General features: G+C 41.1%; 1 protein-coding gene across 12 annotated transcripts in view; it reads right to left on the reverse strand.

The window, feature by feature from the left end:
* The window catches only part of LOC137850541 (transmembrane protein 170B), a 79,898-nt gene that overhangs the window by 36,353 nt on the left and 26,659 nt on the right, over window positions 1-16,886 (reverse strand). For 8 of the 12 annotated variants that reach the window (XR_011092600.1, XR_011092596.1, XR_011092597.1 and 5 more), the window contains exon 7: window positions 8,343-10,345. The exons of 3 other annotated variants lie outside the window; for them this stretch is intronic. Coding sequence is in view for 1 of the 9 variants with exons in the window: in XM_068670728.1 (XP_068526829.1) it covers window positions 1,621-1,791; window positions 8,343-8,439 (268 nt within the window). In the remaining 8 variants the exon portion in view is untranslated. Of the gene's footprint in view, window positions 1-1,620; window positions 1,792-8,342; window positions 10,346-16,886 lie in introns of those variants that run through there. One more of the 12 variants, XM_068670728.1, reaches the window with a different exon arrangement.

Here is a 16,886-nt window from a genome sequence, read left to right on the forward strand (position 1 = left end):
ATCCTTAAATTCCAGCTTGCAGCATAATAGCTATTGAAAATACTCTTTAATATCGTGTTACTGTAAGTGGCCTTCAGAAGCTCCTCACAGAATTTCTTTTAGGATGAAAGAACCCAGTGCTGTCCAGAAACAAAAATACCTCAACGTTTTTATTTAACCCAGTTACAATGTTCTGTGCAAAACCATTGGGAACAGTGTAATAAACGTTCACAGTGCTATCTTGTAGAAATTCCTAGGTGAGATGCATTATTTACACATAAACAGGGCTGTTTATTTGTTAAATTTTTTGACATGTAAAACCGTGTTGCTCCTCTTACGCATAGAGGAAAGACAAAGTAATTTCATTTCACAAACACTGATCCTTCCCCACCACAGAATACTATTGAAAAAGTCTTGGCTTGGATATCCAGCAATGCATTTCCTATCTTTTATTCTTCAGAAACAGTCATGCACAGTTGACCTCCAAACAGGGCCACTGCCATTTTATACATAGGACAATTCGATGTCAGCATAACACAGTGTAAGGTTCTCAATGGGTTCTATATATGCCTTACCTTAGAAGAAGACGGAAAAAAAAAAAAAAAAAAAACGAACTATACTGAGCTGTTGTTAAACACTGGAAATTTTAGGCTGGGAAATATACAGCAGTTAAAACCACTTTGAGGAAAGCCTTAAGGAAATATTTTTTCAGAAACGTGTATTTTTATTTAATCTTGAAAGCTAACGGGAAGAATGACTTTCAGTATAAGAAACTTTAAAAAATAATCTCCTACAAAACACCCATAAGTGAAGCTCAAGTGTTACCACTACTCTGATAATCTGTACAAATCAAAGACAGAATGAAAGGCAACACTGCTCACCTACAGTTTAAGGTAATATGACAGTCTCTAAATTTACAGTTCCATACCCTCAAAGGCTTAACCCTCAAAAGCATCACCCATCCCTACACCAAATAAATTGGAAATTATCATTATAACCACATAAGACTGGGAAGGTTTTTCAAATCCATAAGCCAAATTGTTTGGTCTGTTCTCTGAGCAGCATGCATAGTTCAGATTGTTATCCAGTCACTAAAAAACAAAAAAGTTACTTTGCTGCAAGACAGTACTTATATGGCACCTTTCCTTCCTTTAAGGGAGCAACATACTATCCAAATGCAATTAAAAAACCTCCAGCAGGCTCAAGGAAATGAGCAAGAAGTCAATTCTGCAATCAATGGGATCAGAGCTTCATTTCCAAACAAAATGGCTGTCTTTAAGGATATTAACAGGTGATCTTGATCAAAAACTTTTGGCAAAAGGTCTGCACAAGTACAATAAGACAGGACTGCACTTTCAGGTCTCAAAAAGGTATTACCTGACAAGCATACACATTTGAACAGCTTGGTACCCAAAGTTTACAAGATGAAAGACTAGGACAATTGTCCACTGACAATTCTGGAATCATTTTTATCTTTACCACAACAGGAAGAGAAACTCAGCTGTCATTTTCATTAGAATTGCTACTTGACTAAAGCAAAATCCTTAATAAACAATCACCAAACCACTAAGACAAGGTTTATTTTTTTTAATATTGATTTAAATTTAGAGCAAATAAGTAAAAACACAAAGACAGACTTACTGGTTATCATTGCTCCTGTTATAGAACCCAGAAATCCAATGCTGACCACAATGACAGAGATTAGTCTCCCCTGCCTATGCCTCTGCAGCATCACAAACATTAACACTCCCACAGCACCATGGACAAAGAGAGAGGAGAAGAGAGCCCAGAGGAAAACCCAGTACCACATCTCTGAAAGAAAGCAGCCAAAAGATTAATATTTTTCAGGCAATAAATTTAAGAGATTTAGAAACATTGCATATAATCAATACTAAAAGAAAAGCAATACCCATTTCAGTCTTAAAAGGAGTCAATGTGAAAACACTGGCATATGCTCAAGACACTATCCCCTTTTAGCAGTCTATCAAAGAAGTAACTATTATGATCAAAAAATTGTAAAAAGAAATCTAGTACAGTTTTTGTAATAATACATCTGATTAAAGACCACCATATTTTCTTCAAAGGTTTCTTAAAAAAAAACAAAAAAACAACAAAAAACAATATTTGTAACTTCTTACTAGGATTTTGCAAATACAGCTGCAGAACAAAAAATTATCTGAAACCAAGTGAACCAGAAAAAAGTCAAGAACTCTCTTTTATAATAGGAGACCACATCAAGCTAACATAAAAGGCAAAAAATGAGATTAAAGGCTTCAGTATATCTACCCAGGAGCTGTAAATGTTCTATTGAATTAGCTTCAAAAGGAAAAAAAAAAGAAATAAAAAATATTAAAATGTAGAATAAAGCAGCTTGGATGTATTACTAATTGCTTAGCACACACTTTTATAGATACAGGTAGTCACTATCATTTAAGTCACTGAGCAAGGACAGGAGATCTTGAGAACATGCAGAGTACAAACATTTCTAAGAATGCCAGACATGATCATTACTTTCAAATAAAAGAGCAGAAAGCATCAACAAAGCTACATAAAAATCAAAGAAACTTCCTTACTTGGTGATAATCTTCTAAAAGCATTTACTATAATTCAAAAAGGGTAAGAAAAACTAAGAAAGGAAAAAAGCGAAACCCTAAATACATGTATAGGAACCTTTTTTTTTTTTAAAAAAAAAAAAAAACTTTTTTTTTTAAAACACTTTTTTTTTTTTTAAAAAAAAAAGGTCAACTACAGTGATGATCTTGTATGTTTCTATCACCACAGAATTTAGCAAACTGGGAGACATTTTCCCAGCTGTCAAAATCCCAAACTTAATTAGTTTTTCCCACAGTGCACCCTAAAAAAAAGATACAGCTTCCATACAACAGCAGGACAGCAGGACCATGTTTATCAGGTGAGCCTGTATTACTGTAGCTTGACACACAGTCATTCAAGTAGAAATATGACCCAATTAGCTAACTTTTAAAAAAATAATACACAAACAAAGCAAATTAAGCAAAGCAAATTAAGCAAAGGATGCTCAGAAAGAATCGTTGCCACACAGTAACTGCAGTCCTTTGAGTCCAAGTCTGCAGAGCATACATAACCACAATATACACACACACACACACAAGTTCAAAATTTTTCATTTAGCAGTACTTTGAGTGTAGTCTCAACCCTTCCCCTTTCATGCAGGCATAAAAGGCAAATCCATGTCGTAGGACTTACAACTCCTATAAATCAGGAGAATCAAAAGACCCACTTAGGAGAGCAAAAAGGAAGGTGAATGGTAAATATACATATAGTTAATACTAACTACTGTAGTTAAAGACACAACCTCTCTTTCTGAGTGTTTGGATACACACACATATTGGGGGTAGCTCTAAGCAAGTCCATGGAAGTTCTCCGTCCATATTTTACTGATTTGCAAAATACAGTAAAAGAGAGTCCTGTACAGGACAGTACGTTGACAAGATTTGTCACAAGCTTTCATCTTTCTCAACTAAGGCAGATACAAGAGATGAAACACCTACCTAAGGAAAGCGCAATCTTGCAATACTGTGAAGGTCAAGATAACCTGATACCACAGTGATGGACTCAGAATAGGTATTTCAAATTTATGGACGAAGAAAATGCTCAGTTCTTATGCAGCATTACATGACAATTGCATGCTGTAAGATTCCCAAACACTCCACAGCTATGACAGCGGTCTATTGATCAAGGTTATCCCCTGCAGTTTCCACAGGGTCTATGATGCACCACAATGCCTTTTAGGAAATCAGTGGTTGTGGTCATTGTTGACCCTTGCCAGGTGGGAAAAGAAATTAATTTGCAGTCATAGGAAGACTTCTTACAATGACTGAAATCATAGAAGAAAAGGCAATATTATGAAAGGACTAACTCCAAATGGAAGAGCCCAAACATATTCACAACCCCTCTACACGAAAAATAACTGCACAATAATCAACTATCTTTGTCTTATTTAGATTCCAAATACGGCTCAAGGAAAATTAGCATCATGCTGCACTTTGCATTTAGGGCAGAAGACAGCAGAACAGAACCAGCCCCAAATGTTAGCTAAAATTGAGTTCTTTCACACACACTTTCCCCTCCTGCTCCTTAAAGTGACATGCATACTAAGTACATTCAAAAGGCAATTAGAGAACATCCAGAAATATTTCTTGTTCTACATGAATGCAGCTGTAGTGTTTAAAGAACCCAGCTACAAACCATGACTTCATAAACCCTTAGGTTTTCAGCTCAATAGTATCACAGTCAGCAATGCAAGAAATGAAGGTAGCGTTACATGCAACTGCAATAACCCAGTACCTTCTCATAATATATCATTCACACCTTCTGTTTTTGCCAGACTGACTGCAGATGCTAAAATCTGCAGGTATTTACTTCAGAGCAGTTGGAGGGGAGGTGGGTGGAGGGACGAACCCCTCATATCTTCATGACGGTAGGAACCAAACATTTGTTTAGATGTGAAAAGGGCTAGGATATAGGCCTGTGAGGCTCCTAGATGCAAAAGTCAGGCAGCAGGATGAGGGACACAGCAAGCAGTTGTGAACTGGTTAACTATCTTTCATCCTGCAAGTAGGCAAATTAGTATACAGAACACCAATTTGGAGTTTGTATTTGTGTACCTCCAAGCACACGTTGCAGATTATCCACTCTCCACCAGCTTGCGTGCAAATTGGTTAAGTAGCTGATTAGCAAGTTACTAGAAAGAGTTATGAGCAGAGAGACTAAATGTTTTTTCCCCTTATACACATTCTAGCTAGAGAGCAACTTGAGTCTTTTTTATCCCAACAGGTTGAAAATGGAACTTAATCTGCTTCCCCCCCCCCCCCCCCCCACATAAGAGTTTGAGGTTCTCTGAAATCCATTATTATCCAACTCCATGATTATGATGAAAGATGGCCCTTGGAAAAATACTGTGCTAGAGATACACTGAAGGAAGCAAAGAATGGGTTGGGGATAACACAGAGATGCCATGAGGGAATGAAGAAAGAGAATGTGAACTTCTGAACCCAAAGGGTCAAGGCTTTGCTTGACCAGAAAATAACCCAGTAGCTGAAAGATTTTTAGTATCTATTATCAATTAATATCTATTATTAATTATTATTAAATGAGGCAGAAATGAGACTGTGGTGTTTTAAGAGCATGCTGATACAACAGACATTTATGTCCCATATATAAGATTCATACTCTAAGAGGTATAAACATACCTGATCAATTGCTACTACCTTGACAAACAAAGCATGCTGTTAAAAAAGTTAATTATTTGTGTAACTACACTAAGTAACTTGCTCTTCTGATGATGAACTACACAATTGGAATACTTTGCTGGTATGATAATAATGATTTAGCTTTAGCTAGCAGAAAGCTCCAAACACAAACCTAGTTTCAGTTATTTAGTTACATCCTCACAGAGCTACCTGAAAGAGCCCTGAACAAAATGAAATTACAAAAAAAAAAAAAAAAAAGGTGCACTGGAAGAGATCCAGTACTTAGTGACTTACAAGCCACAACATCCAATGCATACCACAGATCACCCTGGCTTTAAGCGGGTGGAATTTCCCTCCCACTGCCCAGAAGAGCTGCAGGGCTCAAGCACTTGAAATTCATGCTCTGTCTCTCCATATTTAGGGTACTGCTCTGTTAATTTAGGTATTTATAGCTGTCATATATAAATATATATATAATACCCAAATCATATTATGCTTATCTATTATACACATAGTTTGAACATATCACTGACGGCATATACAACCTCAAAGATTAGACTTTTGTGATTAGAAAAAAGTCTTAAAAGGATGCTGAAGTTTAAAATAACATCTGCATTGACTTGGCAAATTTGAAGTTGCATTCCATTAACAGCTTTATCTTGGGCAAATAAAAAATGGAAATTTAAAGTATGTAAATGCTAACACTTTTGAAGGTTATCTATATACATGAACATGTTGTCCCCCTGCCACTCAGCTTCAGTAAACAGGGAGTGAGTACATAATTAGTCCTTCATCTTCAAGATTTTTCTCTCCCTCTAGTCTTTAGTTTATCTTGCCAGATGAATAGCAATTGACTGTGACATTTCATAAACCACGACCAATTGCTCCAAAACCCTATCTGCCTTGAGATTCTGATCTATATACCTGAGCGATGTACTCAGTAACTATCTACCACTTTCTACAGAGTTAAGTCTTTGTGCAGAATTTAAGTATCTGCACCCTGAACACAAAGATACAAATTTCAGCCAACAAGATAGCACGTGCTCGAGTTTGAATTAAGAAACTACATAACGTTATATTCTTGCAGATGTATGAACTCAACACAGTCACATTAATAAATGCCTGTTAATTATACATGCAAACTTAACTCAGCTCTTTATATATTATGGTATCTTCTTCATCACTAGGTCCTTTCTTTAGTTATTGTATTAACTGGTACACTAGAAGTTATTAGGTCTATACAGTCAAATTGTTGTTTGTAGATGCTAACATTTTTGCTGTATTAACTGGAAGAGAAGAACTCGCTGAAGAGCATTTCAATCATTAGAGACTAGACCCCCTGAAGTTGCAGGATAGAGGACAACAACATAGTCCAGAAAATCAGGGGACAAATAATTGCAGGATGAAGCTTAGGAAAAAAAATAGAACAAGGCTTCAGTCTTTGGAACACGCAATTAATGAGATATAAACAAAACACCTACTTTGCTTACAGGAAGGACAGAGATATTGCTAAGTTCCCTAAACTTGAGGTAGCATATAACATGAATATTTACTACAACTGACACGCACTCGGGGACATTTTTCAGTTCAGAATCAGTCATTAACCAACTCATTCCAGTAAAGCCTGATCTACCACTTAGTGCATAACTGATGCACGTGAAGGGGCCACTTGGATTTGTTGGAGGAGCTAAAAAAGGGTGAGGTAGGAGACCCCTCTCCTCTCCAATAGGTTGCAGAGCCTTACCCCCCACTGTTTACAGGAACATGCCCAAGTGAAGATAGGAAGCTATGAAGCAAAAATCAGTGGGCCTGGGTTCAGCTACAGCAAACAGTGCTTGCTATCATGGAGCGCGATGGGCACATGGCAGGAATTCAGTTGTCCGCAGTCTTCTGTAGTACTTTGTACTATATTATCCTACATGAAAGGCTGGATTTCTCTTTTTGTATTGAACATGAATCAGACTTATGATATAAAAAAATACTGGTTCAACTTCTCATTAAAACACCAAAAAAAAACAACAAAAACAATCACACACATAAATTAAAACACTGAGGTTTCAAAAACTTCCTGTTTTAGGCTGGAGCTCATATTTTATTTCAAAATACTGAACAGAGTTAATACATTTTTTTTAATAAAAAACATAACTTTGCTGATAAAATTGTGTAACTCCTTTAACAGGACAACTGATATTCCTATAGAAAGAATGCAAAAATTCAGGAAATGAACTATATGTGGGGACACACTAATACCTCTAAGATTTATTAATCACCAGACACAGAGATACAAAATATATACACTTCAAAAAGTTTATTGGTCAAATTAATAAAGTATAACCTATTAAAAGTTACTTTTAACTGGAAGTTAACAAGAAAGATCATAAAGCCTAAGACAATTGTTTTGTTTGCAACATCTTCAGACCTCAACTCCACCTCTGCGCTACACATTTTTATATCTATCTTTCACACAGATGGGATGGGAAAAGATGACATACTTTTTCATAATATTTTAAACATACACCCTTTACTCAAGATTCCTGCAGGGAATTTACTCAGTAACATCCCTACTATCAACACAAAGCCCCTTCTAGTCCGGAGGTAGAAACTCACCATTCCCTTTATGCCTGGACAGGACAAGTAGCACACAGACATGCTTCCCTGCTCTGTACCTTCTAAGATAGGTTACGAAGGACTGCTCTGGAACTTTTTTTCCTGCCAAAGCTCCCCTCTCCTAGCAGGCTGTAACGACCTGTCTTGAGATCCCTTTCCACAGCTTGGCTTCACCGTTCCAGAGCAGAACCCCTGAAGCTTACAATTAGGTTTACGTGCCAGCCCCGTTAACCTGTCACCCCGTTACCTCCCTCACTGCGCAGGGTGAAAAAAATAACAAAACAGTAAGAGTCTCTGCTTCTGGCATTCGTTTTTCATTTAAATAGCTTTCCCTCAGACTCCATCCATAAAAAATAAACCCGCTGGCAGCGCTGCAGGAGCCCTCGCGGCCACCTCGCTCCAAGCATCCCCTGGCACCAGCAGTCCCCACGAGAACCCCAATCCCAATTCCAGTCCTAACTGAAACGCCAACCGCCCCAACGCCAACGGCCCCAACGCCAACCGCCCCAACCTGCCCCCGGTTACCGGTGAGGCTGCGCAGGACGGTGCCATGTGCCCAGAGGCTCAGCACCTGCTGCACCGACAGGTTGATCGCGGACAGATCCCCCGCCTCCACCTTCATGCTGCCGGCCCGGGGGGGCTGCCCAACGGCCGTGCGTGCCCGCGTGTCCCCCGAGCCCCTCACCGGCAGGGCAGGGTCCCTCTCACCTCCCCGGCGCCAACGGCCGCCGCCCCGGCTACCGCCATCACCTGCGGGGGGCGGGGCGAGGCGACGAGGCCCCGCCCACGCACGGCCCCGCCCGCTCGGCCGTGACCGTCGGGCCGCGCGCCGCCTGATTGGTCGTTGCCGCGAGGGGCGGGCGTGCGGCAGTGGCCGTTGCAGCGGTTGGGGCCGTTGTCCCGGCGCCGCTGGGGCGCTGGCTCCCCACAGCGTGCCGTGGGGGTGCTTGGCGGCGGCGCGCGGAGATGTCGCCCGGGCACGGGGCAGGGCAAACCCTCAAAAGTTAAAAAAGATGACAAACCTTGAGTCAGTCCTAATCCTGTAACTACGCTTAAGCCCCTAGTTCCTTTCCTTACATAATAAAAGAAATACAACCATTAAGTTGAATGCTGCCTCTTTGGAAGTGCAGGATGTGTGGTGATTACTGATTTAATAGCAATTTTTTCCCACTCTTAAATACGATGTCCTAAGCTACATTTACTGTGTATTTCCTATCTTTAATAAATAGTGCTTGCTACAATACTTCATAAACATCATTTTCTGTTAGCACTCTTTGATGTATGGGGTTGGGGTGGTAAAGTAATTTGCAGTTTATAGATAAAGCCATGACAGATAAATCAGTTAATATCCTGCTTGATGCCAATTACCTGATTTTTCAGATATACTATTGTGGTGTTTAGTTCTGAGGACTTTTGTTTGCAGCTGACAGTGCTTGGCATTTCTGCAAACAGGTATCAAGCCAGGCAATGAAAACACACAATGAATGACTCCTTAGAGGGCTCCGGGTTTGGCTGATTGAGCACAGCATAACTGCAGCAGAGAAAGAACCCAACTGCCAGGACAGATGCGTTCCAGGATGGAAGGAATATCCTCCCTCCCTCTCCCTGCAATCTCACCAGCAGCAACCTACCCCTGTGTGATTCAGGCAGGGTACCCACAGATACCAGCCTACTTCACTGCACACAGGGATGCAGTGGGAAAATAGTGTATCTTCTATGCTTAAAGGTAAAACATACAAAGGAGTGTCCAGAAAAAAACTTATGCTGGTTTATTCTTTTTAACTTCTGCATGCTCAACTTTGAGAAAGCAAAGACTTCTCAACACGCTTAAGAAAACCCAACCCTAAATCTGTTTGTATTTTAGACCACTGTCTCAACACCAAGTGTGCTCCACTTCATGATGAAGGTACAGAGAGAGGTTGCACAGATCATTCTTTTCTGGAGACACGAACAGTGGAAACCTCTTGGGCTTAATGGTAGTGCCAGGTGCTACTTTTCAACTCATGTAGCACCCTTTGTCCTGTGCTTGCTTTCCATAGGTCTTTCTCCAGTGCTTCCCCAGGTAACTCAGCAAATCCCTCTCTCAGTGATTTTGTTTATGTTACCTCTGTTCAGCTTCCAAAATGTTCTCCCTGGATTCTCTCTGTTCTGTCCTGCTCTTTGTCTTCTGTTACCCACTGAGCAGGTGATCTGGATACAAATTTGTAATGCACTTTTTGTCATCTGAAAATTGGACTGACTGGATCATTGAGGAAAAGACCGTCAGAACTACCGACAGAAGTAAAAGGAGGGTGGAACATGACATTTAATGTTAGCACAACATGGGGAGGACCGTGCAGGAGGAATGAAATGCCTTGAATGCAGCAGCAGAAACCATCAAAATTCCCTCGGTAGGAGCCGTAACTTTACACAAGCAGGGACTTGTGGCCAGCATTTTGTCCTCAAAAGGCACCTTCACCTGGGAGACATTGCCAAGGAGGACTTGAGAGTATTAGTTTCCTGTGCTGCCGTAGGGGTTATCATAAGCTCTGCAGATGTAAATAAAGAAGGAAAATAAAAAAAGAGAGAGAGAGATAGGAGCATGATCTTAGTGTTTAATCAGGTAAGGTATTTCCTTTAAGTCTTAAAGACTTAAGAAAAAAGAGAAATAGCCCTTCTGTAAGGGCCTGGTGAGCCCTCCTCTGACATGCTTCATGGTACTGTGGCACCTCATTGAAGGAAAGGAGTCAGTCAGGGTAGGCCCAGAAGACAACATTGAAAAAGATCAGAGGAGGTTGTTGTGTGAGAGAGGGCCATGGGCTTAGCTGGGCAGAAGGAAGGATCTTGAACCTGTCAACACCCTGCAGGAGCAACCACCAGCAAAGGGAGATGATTTGTAGTGTGGATTTGGGGCAGGGGTGGAACGAGTATAAACGGTCCATTAATACAATTAGGCTAGGAATTAGGAGAAGGTTTATAACTGGAGGGAAGAGTCCTGGCCACAGTTTTCCCTAGGAAAACAATAGTGAGGGAGTAGGGAGGGAAAAAACTCCCAGGATATACATTGAAATACTTGTTCATTGAGCTCAGAAGCTGCCTGCTTTCCTGCATCTTGGGAAGAGAGGCCACACCTGCAATTTATTAATAAGCACTGGAGATATCTTGGTGAAGCTTGAGAGAGTTGGCTATGTTGGCTATGTTTTGCATGCAGCGCCAACATTGCTGGCTTGTGATCATTAGGTCTTTGAGGCTCAGGTCTGTCTTTACAAGTGTGAACACACCGAATAAAAAGTCTTCAAGGAACGCCTGAAAACCTACAAATGAACCAATCTTTATTCCAGAAGACCTCACTTTCCTCCCAGCATAACTTTAGTTCCCCATATCCTCCTTCTGTAGCTGGAAGATGTGGACGATTCCTTGAGCTGCATGAATGTGAAGCATGACAAAAAGCTGATTATAAAGCATGGGTTTGGGTGAAGAAGGTTAGTTTTACAGGTGGAAAAGTAGGGTCAATGTAGTTTCTCTGCCCTTTAAAAGATTAGACTATGTCTACATACAATGTTTAGACAGTTTTTCTGTTATTACTTTCAGAAGCTGAAGAAATAATGATAAAATTGTTTGGATAGCCCTTGGCTCAATCACTTTCTATTTGAAAATGTAATGCTGTTCAAAATGAAACAATGTCTTAGGGCACGTCTCTATAGGGAAATGAACTACACCGAGCATCCTGTATTGTCATGCTTTGAAACAAATGATTTTTGCATCATGAAATCAGCTTTCTGTAATAGTAAAAAGTCAAAATCCAAATGACATTTTGGTTACATTGCAGAAAAAATTTCCCCTGGAGATCTTCTAGCTAGAGTTAGCCATGCAGATCCACTGGCACTGCAGTTAAAGATTTGTTGGAGACAACCTGCTTTTACAGAACATAAAAGCACAGTTCAGATATCAAGAAATTTTTTTCCACTTCAAAGGGCTTTTTTTTTTAGCTTATGATTCAAGCTGCTGACAAGACATGACCAAGTGCAGATAGCAAATGATGTTAACCTCTGACATTAGCAACAGATTTTTGCATGCTTGCCCCCCATAAGACCACAGCTTCACACACAACAGTTACTGCTCAGACAGAAGAGCTGGCAGCCATCATTAGTTGTGGTTTGAGCACTGGGTCACTCAGAAATAACTTGGCCTTGTAACCCCAGCCCTTCAAAGGCCAAAAGGTGAGCTCAGCCCCTACACCCGATGACGGATGAAGGTGCCTCCATGGTGATGGAGGAGAGGAGGGAAGGTGATATCACGGGCTAACCATCACAACTCATCCCAGCACAAGAACAGCCTCACAAAGTTGATCTAAGCCACCAACACTCGTTCAGCGCTGCCTTGCAAGGCGCTAGAAGGTGTTGGTGGCAAGGGCAGGAGGTGGCGCCCAGGAGCCTTCTCCCTCACGCCAGTAGATGGAGCCCAGTGTCCCCGAAGAGCTCGGCATGGCTGGCTGGCCACCGCGAGGTGAGGCTTCAGCCATTGCGGGGAGCTGTCGTGACCCTGTAATGCCACTCTTCGGGTTTTGTAGAGACGCTCAGGTGTTATTTTGCCCCACAACCTGTTGGTAGCTAAAATATCAGCAGCTAGAATGTCGTTTTTCAATTAAAGCATTAAAAGACAAAATCTGCTTAGTAGCGTCAGAATATCCCTCTGTAAAAGCCACTGGCAGTTTGTACATATCAAGAAGTTGTAAAGTCTTAAAGATTGGCCACATCATGAAATATGTATAAAAGTCCCACTGACTATTCCAACATGACTTGTGAAGTGCTGTTGTAAATAATCCTCTGCCTATACTTGGGATCTGTTTTTTTTGTTTTGTTTTGTTTTTAGCATTTATGTCTGCACTGCTTTAAAGAGCGAGCAATGTGCTTGTTTTAAACAAGATCACCACTCAGTAAAATGTTATTTTCTCCTTCTGTCACTGGACACACACAAGTATGCACTCATTAACAGCACAGTTTTAAGTCAGGCCTGCTGTTAGTATCACTGTGCTACTTCTTATGCAAGGCCTCATATACTCTGCGGTAATACTTTTCTTCTGAGAAAGAATATTACGAGGGTTCACCCTGAAGACTAAGTTAGCCTTTGTATTTCCATTTTTCAAGATCATTGGGGAAAAAAAGGCAATTACATGTAAAAATTGCCTTTGGAAAACATTTGGAAAAGGCTAGAGGAAACAACTGTCTTTCAAAACATGAATTAAATTAATTCCACTGTTCCCTCAGGATTTAAGAATGAAGTAGAAATGAGGAACAACCCTTGCTCCTTTGTTCTCTTCTGTGCCATGTTCAAAAATGTTTGGCTAAAATGCAAAAACCTTAAATCCTGCAAGATCCTTTTAGAATAGTTCCCTCTTGTCCCACATACTCCCCCCCCCCCTTTTTTTTTAAAATATATATATACCAAACTCAAGAGATCCATGTCAACAAATGATAGTCACATTGAGTTTCTTATACGCTTAAGTCATTAGCTAGCAGGACACTGTCAAGCTATTAGTTTTGAAATATCTTCTTTTTTAATTTATTTGTTTTGAAGTTGCTGGAAGTTTGGTAGAGAAATCTGTTCCTTCATTAAACTAGTTCTTATTTAACCGTCACATAAGCATGTTACTCTCTAGAAAGAGTACAGGATTTTCTGCATAGTTTGTTTATACAATCCTAAGTACTGAGGCAACTGATTTGTAAAACATATTTGCAATTCTTTTCTGATTCAGAATTCAGGAAAACTCAGTTTCAAATATATACATGTTGAAATACCTGTAACTTGGATCTGCACAATCAAAGTATTTTGTGTGTGTATATATATATATATATATATATACGTACAGTTATGATCTGTAGCATCCTTACACTGAACTCCATCTCTTGCCTTGTTTTTTCCTCACTCAGTGCACTTTTGAGCAGGCAGGAGCTGGCACATCAGCATCATAAACCAAGACTTGTCCTCAGAACTCCTACTTTTCCTCCAAGACAGCTGTTCTTGCTATGCACAAATCATTCCTGTGCTTTGCAATACCACAGTAAGTTCCTAGCAACTGATTCCACATCCATTGAAGTAAATGGAAATACCAAACTGAAATCAATGAACTTCACATTCAGTTTGGAAGGGCAGAATTATCTGACCGTATATCTTCATGTCAACTATAGGTATGTTTAGTAAAACTACCTATTACAGGTGTTTCCAGTTAGTTGTATTAAAGAAGAAAATGTTACTTCCTGTCATTAAGGGCCACCTTAATGACTTCTCAATAGCGTAAGTCAGTTTTATCTAGACTTACACAGTTCTTGATTCAGCCAACATGCTTGCAGTGCTGATTTACATAGCCCAGTAATCCATTTTATTGATACAGTCTTCTCCAGGTAGTATGTTTGAGGGCATTTCCTTCCCCTTTTTAAAAATGTACAGCTGTGTTGCCATCACTCTATCATCCCTAGATCCTCCAGTTCCACCACAATCCAATGAAATTCAAAAATCTGACAGGTGTCTTGATTTTAATTTGACTGGTTAATTTGACATTTTTGACACCACCACAAGTGTATGTGAGTTTGGACCATTGTGAGGGGCCCATTTGAATTCTAGGAATTTTGAAACTGTTTTAACAATTCTTTGAATTCCTGTAATCCCCTGGTTTTCCTCCACTGCTGTAGATATGAGCTGTAGGTATGAACTTTTTATTTATCTATTTATTTTTCCCTATCCTAAGTCATTTTGCTCAACAAGATAAAGCTGGATACTTCCAGAAAGCACAGTTGTATGGCATACATGTATCTCACAGAACCACAGAATTTCTAGGTTGGAAGAGACCTCAAGATCATCGAGTCCAACCTCTGACCTAACGCTAACAGTCCCCACTAAACAATATCCCTAAGCTCTACATCTAAACGTCTTTTAAAGACTTCCAGGGATGGTGACTCCACCACTTCCCTGGGCAGCCTGTTCCAATGTCTAACAACCCTTTCGGTAAAGAAGTTCTTCCTAACATCCAATCTAAAACTCCCCTGGCGCAACTTAAGCCCATTCCCCCTCGTCCTGTCACCAGGCACGTGGGAGAACAGGCCAACCCCCACCTCGCTACAGCCTCCTTTGAGGTACCTGTAGAGAGCAATAAGGTCGTCCCTGAGCCTCCTTTTCTCCAGGCTGAACAAGCCCAGCTCCCTCAGCCGCTCCTCGTAGGACTTGTTCTCCAGGCCCCTCACCAGCTTCGTCGCCCTTCTCTGGACCCGCTCAAGCACCTCGATGTCCTTCTTGTAGCAAGGGGCCCAAAACTGAACACAGTACTCGAGGTGCGGCCTCACCAGAGCCGAGTACAGGGGGACGATCACCTCCCTAGCCCTGCTGGTCACACTGTTTCTGATACAAGCCAGGATGCTGTTGGCCTTCTTGGCCACCTGACCACACTGCTGGCTCATATTCAGCCGACTATCCACCAATACTCCCAGGTCCTTCTCTGCCTGGCAGCTCTCCAACCACTCATCTCCCAGCCTGTAGCTCTGCTTGGGGTTATTGCTCCCCAGGTGCAGGACCCGGCACTTGGCCTTGTTGAACTTCATGCAGTTGACCTCAGCCCATCGGTGCAGCCTATCCAGATCCTCCTGCAGAGCCTTCCTACCCTCGAGCAGATCGACACACGCACCTAACTTGGTGTCATCTGCAAACTTACTGAGGGTGCACTCAATGCCCTCGTCCAGATCATTGATGAAGATATTAAAGAGGACCGGCCCCAGCACCGAGCCCTGGGGAATGCCACTAGTGACTGGCCTCCAACTGGACTTGGCTCCATTTACCACGACTCTTTGGGCCCAGCTATCCAGCCAGTTTCTAATCCAACGAAGCGTATACCAGTCCAAGCCAAGGGCAGCCAGTTTCTTGAGGAGAATGCTGTGGGAAACGGTGTCAAAAGCCTTGCTGAAGTCAAGGTAGACCACATCCACAGCCTTTCCCTCATCCACCCAGCGCGTCACTTTGTCATAGAAGGAGATCAGGTTTGTCATGCAGGACCTGCCTTTCATAAACCCATGCTGACTGGGCCTGATCGCCTGCTTGCCCTGCAAGTGCTGCGTGATGACTCTCAAGATAATCTGCTCCATGAGCTTCCCTGGTACTGAGGTCAAACTGACAGGCCTGTAGTTTCCCGGTTCAGTCCTCCGGCCCTTCTTGTAGATGGGCGTCACGTTTGCTAGCTGCCAGTCAACAGACCAATAGAACAGTCCAACCCCCCCCCCCCTCACTACAGCCTCCTTTAAGGTATTTGTATGATTGGTTTGAACTAGGAAAATTTGAAGTCTGGTTTTTGCCTGGGGATGATACAGGTAAAGAGTTGAAGAGAATCTGGAGCTAGGAGGGTGGGAATCCCTCTTCTGTCCTCACCAGTAACATTGTGAAAAAGCTCACTCAGTGACAGAAGATTCAGGATTGTTAAGCCAAATGTTAAAAAGACTGTGCTTTTCAAACATGTCCTGGTAGGGCTTGCCTAATCTGTCCTTCAAGACTTTCCATCATGGATACTTCACAGTCTCCTAGAACAGTTCTATCCCAATGGTTTTCTGCCTTTTCCATTATGTGGTTGGGTTTCTGTACAACTGATTTTGTATTATTTTAACATGGACTTGCCTACACAAAAGGGAATCACTAGTGTAGCATAAATTACTACATACATCACAACAATGCAGTCTCTATAACACAAGGCTATGGAAACATACCTTTTGATGCAAATGGAGCATTTTACATTGTTTTGGTGTAGTTAAGCTGACTCCCATTTGACATGAGCTAATAAGACCTGATAACATACTGAAATATGAACATCTATGCAGTGCTTCACCTCCACTTTGCTATGAATGTTTAAAGTTCAGTTTCATCAATATAACCTTCCTGAATAGATATTCCCTAAATCAGTTTCAAATGGTACAGTACGCTCTGCAGACCTCACATTTAATTATGTAAATGGTTATTGTCAATTCACAGAATAGGATCTCTCTTGGTCTGAGGAAAAGAAAATCAAAGGCATGTGAAAAAAACAAAGGCAGGTAGTTGCAGTTGTTAAATCGGTAA

The sequence above is a fragment of the Anas acuta genome, chromosome 2 (assembly GCF_963932015.1).
Source record: "Anas acuta chromosome 2, bAnaAcu1.1, whole genome shotgun sequence".
In the NCBI taxonomy this organism is placed as follows: Eukaryota; Metazoa; Chordata; class Aves; order Anseriformes; family Anatidae; genus Anas; species Anas acuta.